This window comes from Callorhinus ursinus, unplaced genomic scaffold (assembly GCF_003265705.2).
Source record: "Callorhinus ursinus isolate GAN/ISIS: 27379988/994484 unplaced genomic scaffold, GSC_fseal_2.0 scaffold12, whole genome shotgun sequence".
In the NCBI taxonomy this organism is placed as follows: Eukaryota; Metazoa; Chordata; class Mammalia; order Carnivora; family Otariidae; genus Callorhinus; species Callorhinus ursinus.
In genome coordinates, this window is record NW_027397074.1 from 31,657,000 (window position 1) to 31,681,087 (window position 24,088).

The 24,088-nt window shown below is 34.3% G+C and overlaps 1 protein-coding gene across 9 annotated transcripts in view; it reads right to left on the reverse strand.

The window, feature by feature from the left end:
• The window catches only part of DGKB (diacylglycerol kinase beta), a 710,493-nt gene that overhangs the window by 408,814 nt on the left and 277,591 nt on the right, over positions 1–24,088 (reverse strand). For 8 of the 9 annotated variants that reach the window (XM_025873283.2, XM_025873279.2, XM_025873282.2 and 5 more), the window contains 2 exons: positions 3,749–3,834; positions 475–564 (listed from right to left, as the gene is read on the reverse strand). In XM_025873283.2, coding sequence (XP_025729068.1) covers positions 475–564; positions 3,749–3,834 — 176 coding nt within the window. The remainder of the gene's footprint in view (positions 1–474; positions 565–3,748; positions 3,835–24,088) is intronic. The other variant, XM_073898902.1, reaches the window with a different exon arrangement.

The following is a 24,088-nucleotide window of genomic DNA, read 5'->3' on the forward strand; positions in this document are numbered from 1 at the left end:
CCCAAGAATAGAACATACCCACTTGGTATAAAGTGGGTCTCAAAAAATAAATGTTATTTAATGTATTCATTCCTGGACAAGTCATTCATTAGCCTTTCAATTTTTTTCTTTGTTAGTGATGTTACTACACAACTCAGATGAAAAATCTGAACATTACTTTAGATTTAATCCATGCTTATCTTATTTTTTAAGTTAGAAACCCCAAATCAAGGAAGTTTAGAAACTTGCCTTGCCCCATCAAGTCTATAATTAGTATCAGATTAAAGGCCAGCACTCACAGTCCAGCTCCTTGTCCACTATTCCCTTCTCTACCCCAGACTATTGTTCAAAATTATATACTGTATCTCTCACAGCAATTATATTTGCTAAATTCACATGGCAGTTGCCATATATTAAAAATGATGGGCTTAGTTTTGGGGGGAAAATGCTCTGCACTGTATTTCTGTTTTTCAAGATTTTCGTTAGCTGTTTTACCTCCTCCCCATCGCAGGCATCTTGCTAGATCATTGCCGGTCCCAAGAGGCAGAATTGCAACTGGAGGATGCTTGACAACATTAGCCTTTTCTGTGGAATCAAAAATTAAAATAAAATAAAATTTTGATCACAGATGGAACAACAGTAGAAAAGACAGCTTGGCATGAAATGAAGGCATTCCACTAAGTACATAAAAACAGAAAAAGTTATGTTTTATAGCTATATACAATTAGAAAGTAAGATTAATTTGTATGTATTTGTAGCAATTTATAAAACACAGATGAATACCATAATTCACGAAGTGATAGGAATTTTCAAGATTCATGTCTGAATCTTTAAAATCTTAACTCAGGGAATGCCTCAGTGGCTCAGTCGGTTAAGTGTCTGCCTTTGGCTCAGGTCATGATTCTGGGGTCCTGAAATCAAGCCCTGCATCAGGCTCCCTGCCCAGCAGGAAGCCTGCTTCTCCCTCTGCCTGCCACTCCCCCTGCTTGTATGCATACGCGCTCTCTCTGACAAATAAATAAATAAATTCTTTAAAAAATAAAATAGAATCTTAACTCAGTTAAAAATTGTTGTGGATTTGGGACGCCTGGGTGGCTCAGTTGGTTAAGCGACTGCCTTCAGCTCAGGTCATGATCCTGGAGTCCTGGGATTGAGTTCCGCATCGGGCTCCCTGCTCAGCAGGGAGTCTGCTTCTTCCTATGACCCTCCCCCCTCTCATGTGCTTCTCTCTCTCTCTCATTCTCTCTCTCTCAAATAAATAAATAAAATCTTTAAAAAATTGTTGTGGATTTAACATCATGGAAATTTCAAGGATGCATATATATACATCATAAGAATATACTAGAGAGACATCACCAAAGTTGAGGTATGGGTTCCTATAAAAAGTTCTTTTGGAACACCAACTCTAGATGCATTTCACTCTAAGGAATAAAATATTTTGAAAAATCAAACTCTAAAAGCTAGTAAAATTCAAAAAATGTTTCACTGTGTTGTTCCTGCCCATGGTGCTGCTTTGGGTCAGAGTAAGCAATGTAAGAACTGGGTAACTCTGAGATCAGCAGGTTTTCTTTGAGATTAAGCTTTACAGAACATAATGCTTTGGGCTCAGAGCAGTAAAGATCACTACCATTGAAATTCCACATTTTTTAAAAGATTTTATTTATTTATTTGAGAGAGAGCACAAGAGCAGGGGCAGGAGGAGCAGAGGGAGACGGAGAGGGAGAAGCCGACTCCCCACTGAGCAGGGAGCCAGACTCCATCCCAGGACCCTGGGATCATGATCTCAGCTGAAGACAGATGCTTAACTGACTGAGCCACCCAGGCACCCCAAAGTTCCACATGGTTTTGCTTATACTGATTGATAGAGAGAGAGAGAGAGAGAGAACACACACATGCACGCACATGAACAAGCGGGAGGGTTGGGGGAGGGGCAGAGGCAGAGGGAGAGAGAGAATCTCAAGCAGACTCCCTGCTGGGCATGGAGCTCCATGCGGGGCTCAATCTCACAACCCTGAGATCATGACCTGAACCAAAACCAAGAGTTAATGCTTAACCAACTGAGCCACCCCGGTGCCCCCACATAGTTTTGTTTAAGCCATCATATGGCTTGAATGACTCTCACAAGCATATATTATTTTCTTCATTTTTTCTACTTTCTCAGCCCCTCAAAGTGAGTATTTGCCTATGTGGAAGAATGGGGAGGGAACAGATTATTTAGGGATGGATGTGTCATGGTGTAAGAGCCAAGGCTTAGATGTGAGCTAAAATAAACTCCTCATATCCTACCATTTTCACTAAAATTCTCACAAGTATTCAGACTCTGTTCAAGCAACTCTAATTTCTGCAGTTTCTGAATTCTGATTTTCTCCTTAGATATTGCATATTATACTACTTACATCTTTTATTGGAAGGCCAAAGAACACAATTTTCACTGTTGCTTTAAAAAAAGAAAGTTAGTAGACTAAAATCATAAGATGCTTACCAAAAGTGTGCTGACAACATGTATTTACTTTTAATTTGAATACTTTTGTGTGCATGAGAAGATAGAATACACTCACTTGCATTAACTAAATAAAAGTGTTTCAATTTATATAGGCAGTAAAACTTATTTTGAACAAATTATTTCCCTTTTGTGAAAGGGCCCATTTAAAAAAATATATTTATTTGAGAGAGAGAGAGGGAGAGAGCACGAGCAGGAGGGGTAGAGGGAAAGGGAGAGAGAATCTCAAGCAGACTCTAAGCTAAGTGCAGAGCCCAACACGGGGCTTGATCTCAGGATCCTGAGATCACGACCTGAGCCAAAACCAAGAATTGGATATTCAACCAATTGTGCCACCCAAGTGCCCTGAAACGGGCCATTTTTAACAAAGAATTAGTCAATAAAGAAATGGATATTTGTTTGGGATTTATCTCCTAATGAAGGCCAATTCATGATCATTTTACTGCTTAGTATCACTTCTGACAGCTGACTGTCTCTGAAAAACCTGATAATATTTCTAAATCATCAAGATTTTGTGATACCTTCTACATTTTATTCTCAGTCATGTATCTGCTTTGTTTGCTTATAAAAATGAAGTTGTAAAAATGTCAAGAGAGAAGCAATCTAGGTTAAGGTTAAAGGATGAGCTCTAATCCCAGTTCTGTCAATTTACAGCTCTCAGACTCCATTCTAATTATTTAACTTCTCCGCACCTTAGAGCCTCTCTCTAAAATAGGATTATCTATACTGTGTCACAGAGTTGTGAGAATTAAGATGAATCGGGGAGGGGGTAAAAATCTTAGCACAACATCTATGAGAGAGTACATGATAAATAAAAAATAGCTATGGTAATAATAATGATGGATGCATATGATAAGAATGTCCACAGAGGGTAAGGTTTTGAGGTGACATGCTTAAATAAAATAAGCACATCTATTTGACATAAATTTTATCACAAATTCTAAGATTCTCTTTGGCTCCCTCCCCAGGTCAAAGAAACAAATGGAATTTGTAGAGCCTGATTTGAAAATAACTCTGGGGGTTTAGTAAGTTCCACAAGAAGCGGATTAAAAAAGAAAGATTTTTAGATACTTGCAAATTATTTTGTCAATTAAAACTTTGAAATATAGAAAACACATTAAACCAGTAAGTAATGTGCAACAATGCCAGGTATCCGATTATATCACTGTAGCATCCAAAGATATCAATGCATTAATAAAATAAATAAAATATACAGAATTTTAGGTTACCACTCTCAACCCAGCCATGTTAAGTATGTGTCTTCATTACCTATGCAGTCCAAAATCCACCCCACGGTTCCATCTCCACCACAGGCTAACACTCTGAAATCAGGAACATCACGGAAAAAGTTTAACCTGCAAAATAAGCACGTTACGGCACATGATTGATACTTTAAAATTCAGACTTGTAAAGTTTTGTATTCTTAGCATTTTATCTAATAAAAGACATTTTTATTTGATGAGAACTGTAGGATAATCTCAACAATTTTATTGAAAAATATTAAATTCTTATCTAGAATAAAATTCTAAAATTAAAGAATTAACATCTTGATTTAAACATATATTAGATAATATATTTTTTTCAACTCAAGTTTAAAAAAACAAAACTAATACATTATAATATCTTGTACTAAAATATTCTCATTTTGATTATATGTGATCTGCATTTCACATATAATCCAAAGTGACATTTACTACAGCATTTCATTGAATAATTGAGATTCAATTATTGAATTGAAAAAATTCTTTTGAATCATTATATAAATACAACTATTCTGCCAGCAAATATGTCTTTGAGAGTTTTCAGCCTTTTCTATTACTGGAAGAAATTGATCACACTGCTTTGGGGTTCTGTTTCAGTGTTTCCTTTGACTTAGAATTTGCAAATGGGAGCCAGCCTTCCACTTGTCTTTGGACATGGCCCTCAGTGTCTGCTACCTCCGAACACTCAAGCCTAGTTGCTGGGTGCCCATTGCTTCTGTTGCTACTGCATACAGCACTATGCTTATTAAAGCAACCTACCTTGGAGAAAGTTAAAAAGGCAGGTAACACAGCCAGTTATACAACTGTACATGCCTATTTTCTTGCAATAAAAAAGAATTGAAACAAGACAGAAATATGTGGAATGTGTCCGTTTACCTCCCTTGCCCAGGAATAACCACTGGTAGTAATATAATATGCAGTCATCCAAGAAATTTTGTCTATATATTTACATATGAATTTTATTATACACATATTTTTAACATGAATAGGATCATGCTATACATCCTGTTAATTTGTGTGCATTTTTTAGTTTAAAAACGTCTAAGAGATCTTTCTGTGTCAGCTCATACAATGTTGCATCATGATTTACAATAAGTGAATGTATTACATAAGGTATTCATTATGTGATCAAATAAACCATTTCTCTTCAGGTACTGTTAAACTAATTCTAGTGTTTCACTATTACAAAAAATAAGTATTATAGTTAACACTATTTGAAGTACATATATGTGAACATAGGCATATGTTTTGAAGGTTGATCTTCTAGAAGGGAAATCCACTATACCATCATACTACTCTATGAACAGCTCCTGCTATAAAAGATGTCAATTTCTGTCAAATCCAAAACACTACATGTAAACAACTTTATGATATTTCTTCAATAATGAAAAATCAAATTATGTTTTTATTGTAAAATCACACATTCCTGTTTGCAAGTGGGTTGAGCATATTTTTGTAGGTTTACAGGTATGTGATCTCTTCTGCGAACTGCATCTTCAAACTCTTGCCCATCTTTTCCATTGAGTTGTCTTTTATTATTATCTTATAAATTCTACATATTATGAGTGTTGTTTTTCATTTAAATTAGCATTATTAGAAAAACATTTTGTTGAAGTAATACAAATAATGCATAAACATAATAGAAATGTATAAAAATTAACTAAAACCCCACCACCTGATATTAAGAGCCATGAATATTTAGAATATCAAGCTTTCACGTATTTCCTTAGGTATTATATTGTGGATATTTACCTTCTGTTAGACATGTTGCAATATTTTGAGTCTTTTTCCCATTTGTTTGCTTATATCTTGTATAATATTATTCATAATTTAAGTACCTATGTACCAATTGCCCACCCCAATGGGAGAACATTTCTAAAACTTACATAGACTGCTGTGCAGTCCATTTCTCCTCAACCACAAAAGTGAGCACTATTCTAAATTTTCAGTTATCCTGCACATGCCATAGACAGCATTCTGTTCATTTTTTGCTTTTCCCACTTAGTATTGTTATTAAGACTCATTCATGTGATAGCTGAAGTTCTCTCCATGCATAGTTGAAGTTATTTAATTTTTACTGCTAATTATCATTTATGTGAGTGTGCCTTTTTAAACCCATGTCAATGGACATTTGGATTGGTTAGTTTATGTTCTTATAAAAACTGCATTATTGGACATGCTTCCTAGTGCTCATGGACAAAGGATACTTTCAGAGTAGGGTATACTTTTACGGAAATTTTTGTTTCCCCAAAAAGTTGTATCAATGCATGCATTCATTTTCAACATAGATATTTGACTGAGTACATTCTTTCTAACACTTTTAATGTCACACTTCTTAATTTCATGGGTTTCCTCTTTTGTGAAATGGCTATTCTTGACTTTTGTTTCCTTTCTCTACTTTTTCTCTTCTTGACTTGTAAAAATTCTTTACTTGTTCTTAATTTTAATGCTTTTTTGCAAGTATCTTCTACACAAATTGAATTTTTTAACTTTAACATGTATTTTAATAAACAAGATTTGGTTTTAATGTATTCAAATTTATCAACCTTTTCATAAGTGGTTAGCACTGTGACCTGTATTGTGTAAGAAAAGTTTGCCTACTCAGAGGTCAGAAGATAATTCATGTATACTCTTTTTTAAAATTTCAGTTTTACTTTTAACAGTTCTATGTTGTGGTGTGAGGTAGGGATCCCTTTATTTGCTTCCCTTCCTCTTCCTTTCCCCCTCCCTCCATCCTCTCTTTCTTTCCTTTTCCCTCTTCCTTTTTCCCTTCCTCCCTCCTTTCTTTCCCTGTGGCTGTTGTGCACCAAGTTTTCTCTCTTCTTTAATCCATCCTTTTATTTATTACATAATTCCGCTTCCTACCATGCAAGCTCCATCATAAGTCAGATTTCCATATGAGTAAATTTCTTTTTGAACTGTTTTATTTTATTCATATTTTGTCCACCCCTGCACCAGTACCACATTCTTATAATTCCTTAAGTAGTTTTATAGTAAGTCTATATCTCACAGAGCATGAAGAATCTAGGGTATTATTCCTTCTTTGATTTTCTATAAATATTTTAAAGTTAACATGTCCTATTCCACAATAATAAAGATAAAAATAAATAAAAACCAATTGTGACTTTGATCAGAGTAACATTAAGCCTATAGATCACTTTTGGGACAAATAAAATCCATATAATGTTAATTAGGTTTCCTCATCCATGACTATAGTATACCAATAATGATGGTACTATTGGTGATCTCCAATCCTTATAATTGTTATTTCTTATTGTGCTGTCCAGAGCTCCAAAACATCGCTGAATTCGGATATTCATAGGCAATGCTCCTATCTTGTTTCTAAATTTAAATGGAATATTTCTATATTTTTCCCATTTAATATGATGTTTTCATACAGATTTTCTTTTTCTTTTTTTTAATTTTTTTATTGTTATGTTAATCACCATATATTACTTTCTTTTCTTTTTTGAGAGACATCTTTTATAAGGTAATAAAATTTCCTTTTATCTACTATAGTAAGGATTTTTATTATGAATCTGTTAAATTTTTTTGCTGCATCTTGAGATGTTAACATGGTTTATCTCATTTAACCAACAGTGTGGGAATATATATTTAAATATTTTTGTATCATTAAAGCACCCTTATGATATTTTTATATACCCAAATTGGACACTGTTTATTAATATTTTTATAGAGAACTGGATTCAGTTTGCTAATATTTTGCTTAGACATTTTGAATCTATATTCCTGAACACAAGACTTACTATTTTTCTTCCTGATACCATCTCTAAGTTTTTGACAAAATTATTCTGTCTCAGAAAGTGAGTTGCAGAATAGGCCCTCATCTCGATTTGTGGAAGCATCTGTACAATTTTGGAAGTTCCTTAAAACTCATAGTACTTGCATATAAGCTATTCTATTTCTGGTGAGTCTGGTTTCTCTCTTTCTTTCTATTTTTAAATAATTGTTTGAATTCCTTTAAAGATTATTGAACAAAATTTCTATTTTTCTAATTCTCCCTAAATCAGTTTTTGCCAGTTACATATCCTATCAATTTGTCTATGTCCTAATTTGCAAACATTGTCTCATCGAAGCCTAGAAAAGTTTTTCAAAATTAGCTGGCAGCTGAAAAGTTTACCATAGAGCTAATTGTTTTTGGTGAAAGCCTAACCATCCATTTGACTCACCATTGTTCTTCTATTCCATGATGATGTTTCATCTGTTATTCATTCTTGTTTCTTTTAAAATTGTCATCATTGGTTCTTCAGCAGCATCCTACCCCCAAACATAAACCCCATGTGACTGTCAGACCAGCTTACTCTCTGTAAATTGATTGCTAAATGGATTGAAAACTTGACCTATCTCAGCCTCTTAATCCACTCAATCCATGCTGTTTTCCCTAGAGATTCATTCATTCCTTATTTCATTCATTCAATGAACTGTAGCCTTGGAAAATTATTTAATCATTCTGAGCCTTGGTTTCCTTATCTTTAAAATGGAGTTAATGCCATTTGCTTCATTGGGCTATTTCAAGAAATAAACAATATGTGTATGTAAATTAAATTGTATTATCCATAGGTTATTACTAATTCAATTATTTTTCCCTTCATTAATAGTAGTATATATGTTTTATAGGTCAGAGTGCCACTCCTCTATTTTCACCCTCCTCCCCCAGTGTTCTGGCAAAATAATCTCGAAGAGAACTTCCTATCAAGCAAAGCTGGATGGACAGTGAGTTTTCCTACCTTCAGTCTGAAACTATAGCCAATGAACTATGGTTCATAGTTCTTATGGCATTGCCTTAGGGACAGAAAGTGCAGAGGAAAGTAGGTCTGATTGAGAACAAACAAATCCAAGAGACTTGGTAAGAACCAAATACAGGGCTCTGCATGGGTACTAACTTTTCACTTATTAAGCTGTGAAGACCAGCAGATGTCGGGCTCCCACTTCAAAAGATATCCTAACAACAAGAAGGATGAGGGAATAAGAAGTGACTGGAAAGATGCCTGTTAGTAGAAATTTTAGTACTGTGTACTATACTTTCACCTACCAATTTCAGAGGTTCACTTGCAGAATTAATACCTATAAACATTTTGTAATGAAGGCATCATGCATGGCCCCGGAATTTATTTAGACTATTTTTTATGGAAATTTATGAAATTAAAACTTAAAATGACTTATGAAGTGGATTAATAATTTTCGAGTTTCCAGTGTTGGTTATTAATGCTCTCCTAGAGTTTTTACTATTTATCTACAATAGCTAAATTTGAAGGCGATCTTATGTTAATATGCAGGTTTAGTAACTCCGTGTCAGATGCTTTCCTATCACATTGCTCAATAGCCACCACTATAGCTCACCCTATAAAAAAGTGGATGGGGAGGTTTTGAACCATTAAAGCAAATCAAGATACTAAGATTTAGAAGTTTACTTTCCATTGGTAAAAAGTGTTAAGATAAAACTAATATAGAAAATTTAGGAAGTTTTAATTTGTCCCTGACAATAGTAATTAAAAAGCACACTGGGATATTTTTTTAAAAAAAGAAGAAAGAAAACCTGCAGTACTAATTCCATAATCTTGGAAAGTGTCTTATAATTGGATTTCTTAAATGACAATATGTAGGAATTTCTTTTTATTCCAATCTCCTGTTTTATCATTTAAAAAAATAAATGATTCTGTCATTTATATATACTTGGGCTATATCAGTTAGAAATCAGATTGAACATATAAAAATAAATTAATGTATAGCAATTAAACAATGTACATATTATAAAACTATATTCTGTGATATTTAGAAGAAACCAGTATGAGATTCATAAGTATTGTTATCATAATAGCATGTAGGTACATTTTATTGTACCTACTCATATTTCTTTGTATTAAAGTAACACGAGGTTGAAGAATCGAAAATAACTTTATTATATGCCCTCAACTTTCCTTTTCCTCTTCTTTGTCAAGAGCTTGCCTTAAGAAAGGTCTGCATTCTGATATAAGCATTTTGAGCCAGGAACAAACATTCTTATCTCTTATTATTCAGCTCAATTTATATTCATACCTGCATGTAGACAGTTACATATTATTCTTATTCTTACAGTTATAAGATTAAATGGCTTCACAATTGCCTCACTAAAATTAGGTTGAATTTTCTGATTTGTGATGTTGTTATTGTTTTCAAAACCATATTTATAGTCTAGAAAACCAATTCCTAATACCTTCCACCTCATTTCCTGATACCCAAAGTACATCTATACATACATTGGCATCACTGGATACTATTATTGCTGCTGCAGTCAGGTTGAAAAATCTATGCATGAAGCAATTATGCCCCCCAAAAGTTTCTTCTATACTATATATTACCAAATTGGGGGAGGGTTATATTTGATCTTTTCCTGTGGATCTTGATAATGTCAGCTTCAAAGTGATTAATCATCAACTATAATGTGCCTCCCCCAACATTTCAGCTTAAAGTATAACTAATTATAACCATGTCCTCTTGTTTCATATCTTAGGTGCTCTATTTTACTAATAAATTATAAAGGTTAGGTAAACTAGAAAGTGCACATGTTTTAACAAATTTGGCTAGTCTTTTGAGGATATTGTATGAAAGATAAATTTACACTGTTTTGGGCAAGGGGACATTTCATGTAATAAGTCGGACAGTCAAAAAATGTAATTTGGACTCATTGATATGAACCAAGTATAACTTAATACTATTACCATCACAGCCAGAAATAAATTCCAGAAATAATTTGACAAAATATATATACCAGTGCACCATTAACAATTGAAACATGAATTCCATTATCTTTGGAAATATCAAAAACATATTTTATGCATATGTGTATTTTATAAGAGAAGGAGAGAGAAAGAGTAAGGGAGAAAGGCAGTGAGAAATGCCAAAGAGATCATGAGAGACAGAAAATGAGGGGGAACATTTGTTCCTGGGAAACCCCTGTTATTTTATTAAATAACTTTAATATTCTCCCTGGCATAAAATGAATTAGAAAGGAGAAATCAGGAAACAATAGGCTCCACAATGTGGTCCAAATATTTGTTCCTTTTTGACTAGTGCACATAATTCTTGGAAAATTAATGTGTTACAAAATATCAAACTCTCTCAGATCATTTTTTAATGAATAAAGACAAAGTAGTAGTACTTAGCTAAAATGGTCTTAACATTTTATTGAAACTATTCATGATTTTATTTGTATAATAAAATGCTTTTATAAAGATCTTACTTTAAAATATAAATTTATTCTGGTATGAAGAAAATAACAACCCTTTTAGGATATTTTAAATATATATAAACATAAATTAGTATTTAAGGTCCAAGTAACTGAAGAACATAAAACAACCTTTTTGTAGAAAAAATAAAATAAATAAAATCTAAAAAAAAAAAAAGAGGACTTACATAGTTAGGATAAAAAGGCAGTAGAAGAGAACAGCTCAAGATGTGATAGCAAAAGGGTGGGAAAATGAATGAAGAGTCAAAAAAGCTAGGGGAGCAGGAATCCAGAGAGAACGTTGAATACACTTTATTTAGGAGAGATGCCACATCTGATAAAAGAATAGGAGAGGGAGTCAAGATAGATCTGAATATCGATGTGTTCATAATGGTAGAAATAATAAACATAAGTTGAAGTAATTTCCTTTCCATGATATCTCATTGATAAATTAGGAGCAAAGGTGAATACTGATTTTGTGAGATGTGATATTTATAAAATTTGATTCCCTCTTTAAGAAAAATATGTAAAAGTTAGGTTTTATAAATCATATATAAATATGTATATACGTATATTTATTTAGAATAAGAAAAGAAATCACAACAGATTGCAAATTCAAGATAGCACACAGACACTACATCATAAGATCAAGAATAATAGCATAATAATTTCATTTATGTTCATTTCTCGGTCTTTTGGCTAAGATCAAGTATAATAATTTCATTAATGAACTGCCTGATAGACTTAAACATTTTTTATATTTGATTGGCTTTTCATAAGACAATAATTTTGAGTAATACTTTTATGAAGAGATGACAAGATGAAATCAAGTTGTAGATTTCTATAGGTTGATTACCTCTATGTTAGACTATTTTAAACTTGCATACTTCTTCAGTGGTAGAGTTTTAAATGAAAGAGAAGGTTATAACCTGAAAAAGCCTTACTGGAGTAGTATTATCCAGAGAGACTTTAAGGACTCCATTACTTAAATGATCTGAGATTTGAGCCTTGTTTTTTCCAGAAGGTTCCTTAGTGACTATAGAATCAGTAGCAGAATAACTGAGTAATTTGTGTGTATTTGTGTGTATGTTCATGCTCATATATGCACACACATAGAATTTGACAATTAAGGCTTATATTTTAATTAATAATATATTAAAATTTATTTGGATGCAAATATGATTTATGTGTATACCACAACCAATTCAGAGCATATTTTTAATTATTGTTTCTTACTTTAATCAAAACCATATTTTTGCCATGATTATGTGCTCCAACAAGATCTGTATTCAGATTATCACCATAGGAACAAATAATAAAATCATTAGTGCTTTACTTTTTAATGGATTTTCTGTTTAAAACATTCTGATTACTCTGATATAAAAATGGTATTGCTTAATCTTTTTAAAGTTCTTCCACCAGTGAAGCCAAAATATTAACAGTTAATCACTTCACTTATAACACACATAAGAAAACTTGGAATTGAATATGAACATTAACTTAGGACAGTCATTTGATCTAAATGAAAAGTCATGCTTCAAAGAGTGATAGGCAAAGCGATTTTCTGCAGTTTCAATGGTTGTTTTGAGCAGATAATTAGCTATTAATTTTGAATCAGATACTGATGCTTCTACAGAATATTTGTGCTTATAGTTTCAATCTGCTAAATGATACCACTAAAGCTCCCATTGGCAATGGTACATGTTGATAAGTACTTCATAAAATCATATATTCATCATCAATTATTTCAGAGAAAATAGAAACTCAGAACTGAATTTTTCATTTAAGATGCATTTTCATTTTTAGCTGATTTTTGCTGAAAAGTTTTATTGCAAAATAAGTGTATAAAACATAAATATTTATAGATTTAAACTACATGTTTAATTAAAAAAAAACACTGAATAAGAGTATTCAAACCATTCATTAAAAATATTTGCAGAACTGCTCATCTTCTCTTCCTCACATTTATTTAATATACATTTAGCCTATGATTCCCCCCAGTCTCCACGGACATTGCTGGTTGGTATATTTGTTCTCCTATGCATCTCACAGGCAGATGAGAGTCCATGGCCACAGCATAATGGCCTGGTATACCAGTTGGCCAACAGGGTTTTTAGTGCATGTTTATTTTTTTCTTTTAATTCACAATATACTGTACTTCAGAAGAAACTGTGGCTTGTTTTTGCATGTGGGAATGGTTGGGAAAAACAGTTATTTTTCTGATTATGTTTCAGATTTAATGATTATATGTAAAAGTGAGAACACCATTCATTGGACAGATGTGTCTTACATCCTCCTAGAGAAAAACATAAGCAGAGACTGGATATACAAACTGGAGAGATCCCAAACCCATTATCATCAGAGCTTATTATAATGCACTCAGTAATAATAATACTTAAATTAAAAATATAAATTTCCTGACTAAATATTAAACTGGAATAGATGCTGGAAAGCCAGGAATAGACCAGAAGAAACCTGGATAAACCTAATTATTATAAAACCGCAATGAGATACCACCTCACCAGTCAGAATGGCTAAAATTAACAAGTCAGGAAATGATAGATGTTGGCGAGAATGCAGAGAAAGGGGAACCCTCATACACTGTTGGTGGGAATGCAAGCTGATGCAGCCACTCTGGAAAACAGTATGGGGGAGCCCCAAAAAGTCGAAAATAGAGCTACCCTATGACCCAGCAATTGCACTCCCGGGTATTTACCCCAAAGATACAAATGTAGTGATCTGAAGGGGCACATGCACCCCAATGTTTAGAGCAGCAATGTCTACAATAGCCAAACTATGGAAAGAGCCTCGATGTCCATCACAGATGAATGGATAAAGAAGATGTGGTGTATATATATATATGGAATATTATGCAGCCATCAAAAAATGAAATCTTGCCATCTGCAATGATGTGGATGGAACTAGAGGGTATTACGCTAAGTGAAATAAGTCAGTCAGAGAAAGACAAGTATCATATGATCTCACTGATATGAGGAATTTGAGAAACAAGACAGAGGATCATAGGGGAAAGGAGGGAAAAATGAAATAAGATGAAACCAGAGAGGGAGACAAACAATAAGAGACTCTTAATCTCAGGAAACAAACTGAGGGTTGCTGAAGTGGAGGTGGGAGGGATGGGGTGGCCGGGTGATGGACATTGGAGAGTGTAAGTACTATGGTGAGCACTGCGAATTGTGTAAGACTGATGAATCACAGATCTGTACCCCTGAAACAAATAATATATTATATGTTTATAATAAAAAACAATTATTATACTCATGGTAACCCTAAGCACCTAAACGATTTGGCCTCTCAGTGCCATTCTCATACGCTACTCATATACATTCTGCTTCAGCCACCCTGGTCATCTTGCTAATGTCCCCAACCATGTGAAATATTGTCCTGTCATGATGCTTTTATTTCCGTTCCTCCCTCTGCCTCAAACACTCTTCTGTGAGCTGGCCAAATGGCTTGCTCCCTCATCTCCTTCACGTCTATACTCAGCGAGTTCTTCCCTGCTCAGCCTATATAGAAGAACAAACAGAACACTCACTACCAATATATATTCTATTTACCTTCTCCACTGACATAATGTACATTTTGTTAGTTTAATCTGTCTTCCTCCAATGAAACATAAGGCCATGTGAGCAGAAAGTGTTATTTGTTTTGCTCAAAGTGGACTGGCAGTTATAAGACTTGTTCCTGACATCTGTTAGCCATTTAAAAGTATATGCTGGGTCAATTTATGTTACTATTATTATTGTTATTATTAAGCTATCATTTTACTTTTTACTTAGCTGTTGCATCGTTAGTTTATTTGAGTGTGGACTACACTGTCCACTTTTATTGTTTTTAATTAAATTATAGGAGTAAGCTACATGATCATCATTCCTAAAAGATTCTGAGATAATCATCTACTCTGAGTTTCCTTTTTTTCAATCACTAGTAAGGAGGTGTCCTTTAACAGCCTGGGGCTGATGGAAAAGTTGTGCCAGGGAAACATGCTGGGCAGGCTTAGCAAACGGTGAATATTCAAATAAAATAGTTTGTTATTTATTAGAAACTTGTCTTTTGTTGAATAAATCAAGGAACAGGTTAAATCATATAGACAAATGAGTTGATTTTTTTCAAGCAGCCAATTCAGGTGAAACTGTTCTTTTTAGAGTGTTCAGGAACTTTAGATAAGTAATAATTTCTAAATAATAACATAGATGTCTAGTCTGTTATTCAGCCATCTACTATTGCTTTCTTTTTGAGATGAATAATAAAATTTCAGATTTTTCAACATCTTTAAAGTTATAACGCATTTGCTGATATATGTGGAAGGTGACTATAGAGTTTTAATACCCAAAATGGGGAAGTTCTACAAGGCAGGCAATTATGTAACTTTGTTAATTGTAGCAGCATGTTAATGTTTTTGTTACTTTTACTAACCTATAGATTTTTTTTCAGTACAATTCATTTTATTATACCATCAAGAAAACATTTCCAGGTTTATTATCGATTTCAGTTTCAAAACAAACTGACTGAAACGTATAGCCTTTAATATCTAGTGGTCATCAAAAAATTGGTAAGTATATAAAAAATTAACTTAGTACTCCAAATTCAATGCACAAGAATCTTTTCTATCTCAAACATTTTTTTAAAAACTGAACAATCTAAAAATCTGTTCATTTAAAGCACTTATGCGTTAAAATAATATATTTCAGTTGGTTATGGATACCATAAATAGAATGTAAAGGGTATGTTCTTCAAATCCATTTGTTTCATTCTGTTCGATTTTGAGTTTCCTGCTATCCATTTTAATATAAAAACATAAACCGAATTTCAAACTCAATTGCTCTAGTGATAAAGACAGAATTATGCTCACCCATTTAGGGGCACCAGGGTGCTTCAGTTGGTTAAGCATCTGACTCTTGATTTTGGCTCAGGTCATGATCTCAGGGTAGTGAGAACAAGCCCCACATCAGGCTCCACACTTGGTAGGGAGTCTGCTTGAGAGTTTCTCTCTCCATCTCCCTCTGCCACTACCACCTCTCAAATAAATAAATTAATTTAAAAAAAAAAACAGAGTGGCTCACAAATCATCATAAAATATGATTAATCATAAGGATTGAAAGGGTGAGCTGAGTGATTTATTTTTACATTACCAACACTTTTTACAACTAGCAACATTTTTTTTCTGGAAATTTCCAGTAGAGCTGGATTGAATTTTGATGAACTTTTTCTCAGCCTTCTGAGGATTTTGTTTAGCTCTCTGACATAACAAGTTTCCGTAACAAGAGACATATGTAGTAGGTCATAAGTTCTGATTCAAGATGGATTTTATTTGGTAGAAACTTTGTTATATAAAATTATATCTTAAACTAAGAAAATAATAAAATCTGTGGAATCTGTTATCTTTCCTAACTTACACATTTATTTTAATAGAATATATTAAAAGATTTCACTGTGCAAATATGTATGATACTTAGAATATGTGAATTTGTAGACTGTTAAATTTTATTTTTAATATTATATATGTTTTGCATTTAGTTCAGTTATATGAAACCCAAGATTTCTATAAAGCACCTTTCATAAAAATTCATTATACCTAACTATGCTAACAATCTGGAAAACAATTTGCATGATTTGAAAAGATTTATCTTACATTTTGTTTCAGTTCAATAAATACTTGATTTTTTTTCTGAAATATTTTAGGGATGATATGAGAATAAAATAAACTATCTGTACTTTCACAAAGCTTTGAGTCAGAAAAGAAAAAGCTGTGTCACAAGTACATAAAAACTTGATATTGACTTTTCATAGGCCACATTAGCACATACAGTTTTAACAGTCAGAGATGTGCATATTTACCTTAATGTTGTAAAGGAAAAAAACACCTCATCATTCTCTGACCAGAAAGCAATACATATTTTATATTTCATCTTTTCCAACTAGTTTATACTTCCAAATAATTTATTCAATTAGAACACAATATGCATTATCAGGAAGAAACCAATTTTATGACATAGATACTAGTTTTAGAGATCACTAAATAGAATAGGATCAGAGAGAATTTATATAAGGAGATATAATGAAAATAAGCAAATAGCCATTTCTGTCTTGAAAACAATTAAAGACAAAAAGAGAAATGTCCAAAGAGTTTGGTATTTACTAAATAATTCACACTAAGGGTTAGCATAGTTTCAATACACCAAGAAAAGTTTCTACTCTATAATCAAGCTGTCAGAAAAGAAAAAAATAAATAAAGATGGGATAAGAGAAGAGATGCAAATAATTTAAAAAACTGATGTAGTAGGGCGCCTGGGTGGCTCAGTTGGTTAAGCGACTGCCTTCGGCTCGGGTCATGATCCTGGAGTCCCAAGATCAAGTCCCGCATCGGGCTCCCTGCTCAGCAGGGAGTCTGCTTCTCCCTCTGACCCCCCCCCAATGCTCTCTCTCTCCCATTCTCTCTCTCTCTCTAAAATAAATACATAAACAAAATTTTAAAAAATAAAATAACAACTGCAGGCTCATGATGGCAGATAAAATATATTATATATATATTTATATATATTATATATATTATATAATATATGATATATATATCTTCTAGCAGTGGGAAAGTAATACACCAGAAACAAAGATGAAACTAAATCACAATGAATATTAGATTAGCAGAGAGACCTTACAGAATGGAACAGTTTCCAAAGCAAAACACTAAAAGGGAACGACTACAAAAGTAGCTCTGTCAACAAAGCTTGATGATTAGGGATAGCATAGCTAAAAATAAGTGTAGGAAGAGTTAAGACAAGCAAGCAGGTCAGTCCTGGGACTAAGTGGAGGCTTACAGCACAGCCTGGCCACCATCCCCATTAAGAGCAGCTACCTCCAGAATAACAAGGAATAGCTCTCCACGGAAGCTCAGGTCTGCCAATGGGGACACAGTGTGGGCACTGGTATCAGAAACAGAGCATTCTCATAGTAATCCAATTGAAACTAGAAATTCAGTGCAATTGCATTCAAACTCATTAAAAATAAAAAACAAACTTGAGACATGAACAAAGAAGGAAGAGAAAATGTCACTAAATTTTGAGAGAATAATTAGGGAGTTAAAGTATATGAAATAGTCTATCATTAGAATCAACAAACAGATTAACAGAGCAAGGGAAAGAGCAGCAATACTCTAACATATATATTATTTCATCATATATGAAATAGTCAAAGCAGTGGTAAAACAGTGAACTAATGAACAGCTTTTTTGGGACAATTACTTTTTGTTTTTTTTAAGAGACCAGGGGAGGGACAGGGGGAGAGGGGGAGAGAAAATCTTAAGCAGGCTTCATGCCGAGCATGGAGTCCAATGCAAGGCTCAATCTCAAAACCCTGAGGTGGATGACCTGAGATGAAATCAAGTCAGACACTTAATTGACCGAGCCATGCAGACGCCCTGGACAATTACATTTCAATGTAAGGGGGAAAATGAGTTCCATCTCTACTTAATCTATATCTTTCAATGCACTTCTAAGAGAAAATGCAATCTTTAAAGATTAAAGGTCAGAGGGGCACCTGGGCAGCTCAGTTGGTTAAGCGTCTGCCGTCGGCTCAGATCATGGTCCTGGGATCGAACCCCACATTAGGCTCCCTGCTCGGCAGGCAGCCTCTCCCTCTCCCTCTGCCATTCCTCCCACTTGTACTCTCTGGCTCTATCTCTCTGTCAAATAAATAAATAAAATCTTAAAAAAAAAGATTAAAGTTCAGAAATTTAAAACAATGAAAAAGTAATAAAAGAAGATATAAAGGAACATCTCATAATCTTGGCTTGAGGAAGGGGTTTTCTAAAATAAAATAGAGAAATCATTCTTCGTAGAATTAGTAGATGAAAGTTTTGAATACTTACATGGATAAAAAAGAAGAAAATACATAAATTGCAAGCACACAGAGCAAACTTGAAGAAAACATTTGCAAGGTATATAAAATGATGGTGTTGGTATTTATGCAGTGAAATCTCAAAATGAACATAAAAAACGACAAATAAATCAAAAGGAAAATGGGCAAATAAAAGAGCTTATCCTGTACGCAAGAAATATAAAAGGTTAGTATACATAAGAAAAAAATACTTGTTTGGAGCATCTGTTCTTTTGGCCTTATTTGATTATGGGGAAACAGTCCCGAGAACGGTTTCAGTAGATCTATCAAACAAGTAAACCAACCATATTGACCCAAACAATAAGGTAGGCATATGGCCAAACCAGGCCAATGAGACAATTTTTCTCTGAAATCTGAATTTGAATTTTGATCTAAGAGATAATTATGGGTTACTGATTCATCCATATGTGACAACCTGTAAAAATATAGTGCCAAAGGCTGATGATTGTCTAAGAATCTACAAAGATTATTATAAATGTAATTGGGAAGTTACCCCAATTGCACCAGATCATATGTCCTTTATAGCAATTGATCTACTTACTCAGTGGTTCTCCATGCTGATTGCATAGAATCAACTGGTGAGATTTTAAGACCTTCAAATGCTTGGGACCACCCTGCACATATTCAGAATCTGCCTATACTCTGCACCACTCCTTCAACCCATACCTGTGTCCTCATAGGAATTTTTTTATTCTCACTCTTTAAGGATAAAAAACTGGTTTACTAGGGCACCTGGGTGGCTCAGATGGTTAAGCGTCTGCCTTCGGCTCAGGTCATGATCCCAGGGTCCTGGGATCGAGTCCCGCATCGGGCTCCCTGCTCCTTGGGAGCCTGCTTCTCCCTCTGTCTCTCTCATGAATAAACAAATAAAATCTTAAAAAAAAAACAAAAAACTGGTTTCCCAATGCCTCTCCGTGACACACCAGAGGTAGCAGGAAGTAGACTGCTGTGGCAGTACAACTATACTGGGAGTAATATGAGGAGGACAGGAAAGGCCAGTTGATCAGGGGGCAGTATTTTACACAATAAAACTTGTTGTCTACCTTTTCTGGGCAGAATGATGTCCAGAGTTTATGAAACACACCAATGCAACAGTACTGGCCAACAATATGTCTTGCGCTACGAAGGACTTGGAAAGGACCAGGATGGGAGAATTAGTGATGAAAGGAAAGCTTATATAGGTGAACTTCTGAGAATGAACCCGTAGTCGGGGCTGTAAACAACCCAAAGGAATCCCAATCATCATTTTTTCTTAGTTATTCCTAGTGAGTGTGAAGAAAAGGCTCATGTTCATATTAGTAGGAGGGGAGGCTATGGAAGAGATAAATAACACTAATTTATCTTCAACAAGAAGGGTAGTTACTGACTCTGGAGTGCTCAGCTGTCATCAAAGAAACCAAAGAGTGAACTCCAATATGTTGATTTACTTTAAGGGACTCAGCCAACTATTCAGGAGTAGCCTAAATTCACCTGACCCCTTTCATAATGGAACTGGAGCCTTTGCCTCACTGCACTAGACATTTATTCCAGCAATTGGATTTACTTTTCCTTCCCATTATATCTTTGTCAATGGTCATAGCAACTGATTTATTCAATGATTTATATACTATCATAGTGTCTCACATACTGCTGTATCCTTTCAAAAAATTTCTTTCACTGAGAAGGAAGAAAGACAGTGAGCTGGCCCCCAAGACTGAAAAGTATTCTCTTATATTTCATCAGGCAGAAGCAGTTGGTCTGTAGAATGCTGAAACAGCCTTCTAAAGACTCAGTCACCGAATCAGTGTGAACACTTAAAAGGTGTACACAAACTGCTGTTGCATATGCTCTAAACTATATGATGCTGCTTACTCATGTGAAAAAACATGGTCCTGGGGCCAAAAGGTAAAGTTTGAATGATGAAACTTACAATTAGACTTAACAGCCATTGTGATGGTTAACTTTACGTGTCAACTTGGTTGGGTCATGGGGTGACCAGATAATTGATCAAATATTTTTCTGGGTGTTTCTGTGAGGGTATTTTTAGATGAGATTAACACTTAAATTGGTAGACTGGGTAAAGGAGATTGCCCTCCATAATGTGGGTGGGCCCCATCCAATCAGTTGAAGGTCAAAAATAGAATAAAAGACGGACCCTACTCCAGAAAGAACTCTTTTGCTTGATGCCTTCAAACTAGGACATTGGCTCTTTCTGGTTCTAAAATAGCTTTTAGATTCAAACTGAAACATCAACTCTGTAGACTTTGTACTTGTCAGTCTCCAATAGCATATAAGCCAACTCCTTATAATAAATTCCTCTCTATATAACCTATTGGATCTGTTTCTCTGAAGAACAGATTAGTACATCCACTTTCCAAATTTTGCTTCCCATCCCTTTGGTTTTTAACTATCATGGTTTAGATGCTTTAACTTCAAAGTGAAGAATGTTGCCATATAAGACAATAAAGTTTTCATTGAATTAGGAGCTGAAACTGACACCTAGACACTTCTGAGGCTTTTCATAGCACTAGGCAACAAGCAAAAAAAGAAAAAAAAAAAGATATGATGTTAACTGATATAGTTGATTCTGATTCCCAAGGAGAAATAGGTTTGCTGCTCTACAATGGAAATAGAGAGTACTAACAGGACCTCTCCTTCTAGCATTGGTTTGTCATGAAAGGCTAGGTTATATATAATGACAAATAACCCAAAATCATAGGGGCACAGCCTTAGAGAGGTTTATTTATCCCTCATTCCATAGAGATCATGAGTAAAGCAGTGTGTGTTGCTGGGGGTGGGGTGTCTTTCTATCTCTCTTCACTCTGTGATCCGAGGTAACAAAAGAGTCAGTATCTGGAATACTGCTGGTTACTGTGGTAAAAAATAAGAAAGCGTGAAAAATCTACTTTCTGCCCAAAGTTTATTATGAGAAAGCCATATGGACACTGTATTGCTATGGTTAAAGGAAATAAAATCAAATCAAATGCCTGGAAGGAGACCTGGAAATATTTGATAGATAACTCTAATACTGCCATGTACCACCATGCCTTTCAGTAATGGTAAATAAGAGACTAATTCAGCCCTATGCAAAAAATACTACCAAGGTCTCAGAACTATCAGGTAAAAACAGGTCACTGTGCTGGGTAAAAATGTATATGCAGAAGAAATGTTTTAAGTTTCAGCTACAACTTTTAACCAGTTGCAAAACCAGTGCCACAGACTTTACATGGATTTCATTCTTTATATCATTAAAAGCATCATTTGATTAAATTCATATTTGTAGTTAAATTTTTAACTTTCTCATTACATTTCTGTATGTTAAGCCTAAATGTATGGAGAGCAAGGAGAAAATAGTCATCTCCATAGACGTTTGCAGCAAACCAGGACTTGGAGTTGGATATGGTAACTGTATGAAACTTTGGGGTAGGTATCTGCATTTTAGGAGAATGTGTGCTTTCACTTGTGCATTTGGTAGTAGCAATATATTGACTAGTATCATTTTGTTTTTTAACTGTTGTGTTCAGAAAAGAAGGGATATTGGACAGACCTATGGCTGGACTGTGCTGACTACCTACTGTCTATCCCCTCCAAGGATTCATCTTTCATCCTCAGGTTAGAGCATCCTTATGTATCTTTGTGGGAACAAAGCATGTACATAAAGCCTTGACAGGACAGTCAGTCAAGATCCCCCATCCTAAATAAGCCAAGGCTGTGGCATGGGAAATGAGAGAAACCAATAAATACACTTCTCCCTGGGATCTGAATGTTGAGCAGAGAAATAATACCAAAAGCAACCGGAATCAATTCCTCTCAGCAATAACCACCACGGGACTTTGTCCGTTTAGTCCTGCTACTCCGTTTCCTCAGACTGTCCTGACCCGTATCTGTCCTGAAACAGAGTTCTTTATTTTTCTATTAATTCTAGGAGTAACTTCATAATTGAACTTTATTTTGGATAATAAGCCAGGGTACATTTCTGTTGTTTATAGAAAAGTATATCTAATTAATGCCATATTAAACCTTATAATTGATCAAACACATGCAAATGAAAATGACACAAATATATTTTCACCTATCACATTGGACAAAAATAGAAATTACTGAAGAGAGCCAATTTAAAGAACATTGTGGGAAATAAGCTTATATACTGCTTCTGGGGTTAAAACTTGGGCAGAACTTTACACAATTAAAATGGAAAATATTCTCAATCAAGCAATTCTACCTATATCAACCTATTCTATGAAAACATTTGAACATGCTTTCAAAAAACATAAATACATTGATAAATGTTAACTTTGCATATGGTAATAATTTAAAAGTACAATCTCAATGTTTATCAATAACAGAATAGCTAACAAAACCATGGAATATTTTGCAGCTCTTAAAAATAATGAAACCAATCAATATCTGCTGAACTCAAGCAATATCCACCATATGCTTTTGAGTTAAAAAAAAAAAAGCAAGTTGCAGAGCAATAAAAGACCTATACTCCAAGTTATATTACAAAATCTACTTATGGGTGGCTGGGTGATAGACATTGGGGAGGGTATGTGCTATGGTGTTCCTGTGAATTGTGTAAGACTGTTGAATCACAGACCTGTACCTCTGAAACAAATAATACATTATATGTTATAAAAAAAAAAAGAAGATAGCAGGAAGGGAAAAATGACGGGGGGGAAATCGGAGGGGGAGACGAACCATGAGAGACTATGGACTCTGAGAAACAAAGTGAGGGTTCTAGAGGGTAGGAGGGTCGGGGGATGGGTTAGCCTGGTGATGGGTATTAAAGAGGACACGTATTGAATGGAGCACTGGGTGTTATACGCAAAGAGTGAATCGTGGTATGCTACATCAAAAAATAACGATGTAATGTATGGTGATTAACATAACAATAAAAAATTAAAAAAACTAATGAAGTAATGTATGGTGATTAACATAACAAAAATCTACTTATTTATACAACATACATATGCATGTGTATGTGTGTGTAGTGTATGCATGAATCATATGCATGAATACATTATATGTAAATATATCACATACATACACTAGGTTTTATGTTCTTATAAGAAGTTCTGGGAGGATACACATAATTTGCAGTGCCATTACCTGAGGAGTATTAATGCTTGAAGGGGGGCCTTTAACTTACTTTCTAAATGATACTCATTGTAGTGTGGATTTTCACAAGTACGTATATTACTCTTATTTTTTCAATATATTAAAATTGAGTAC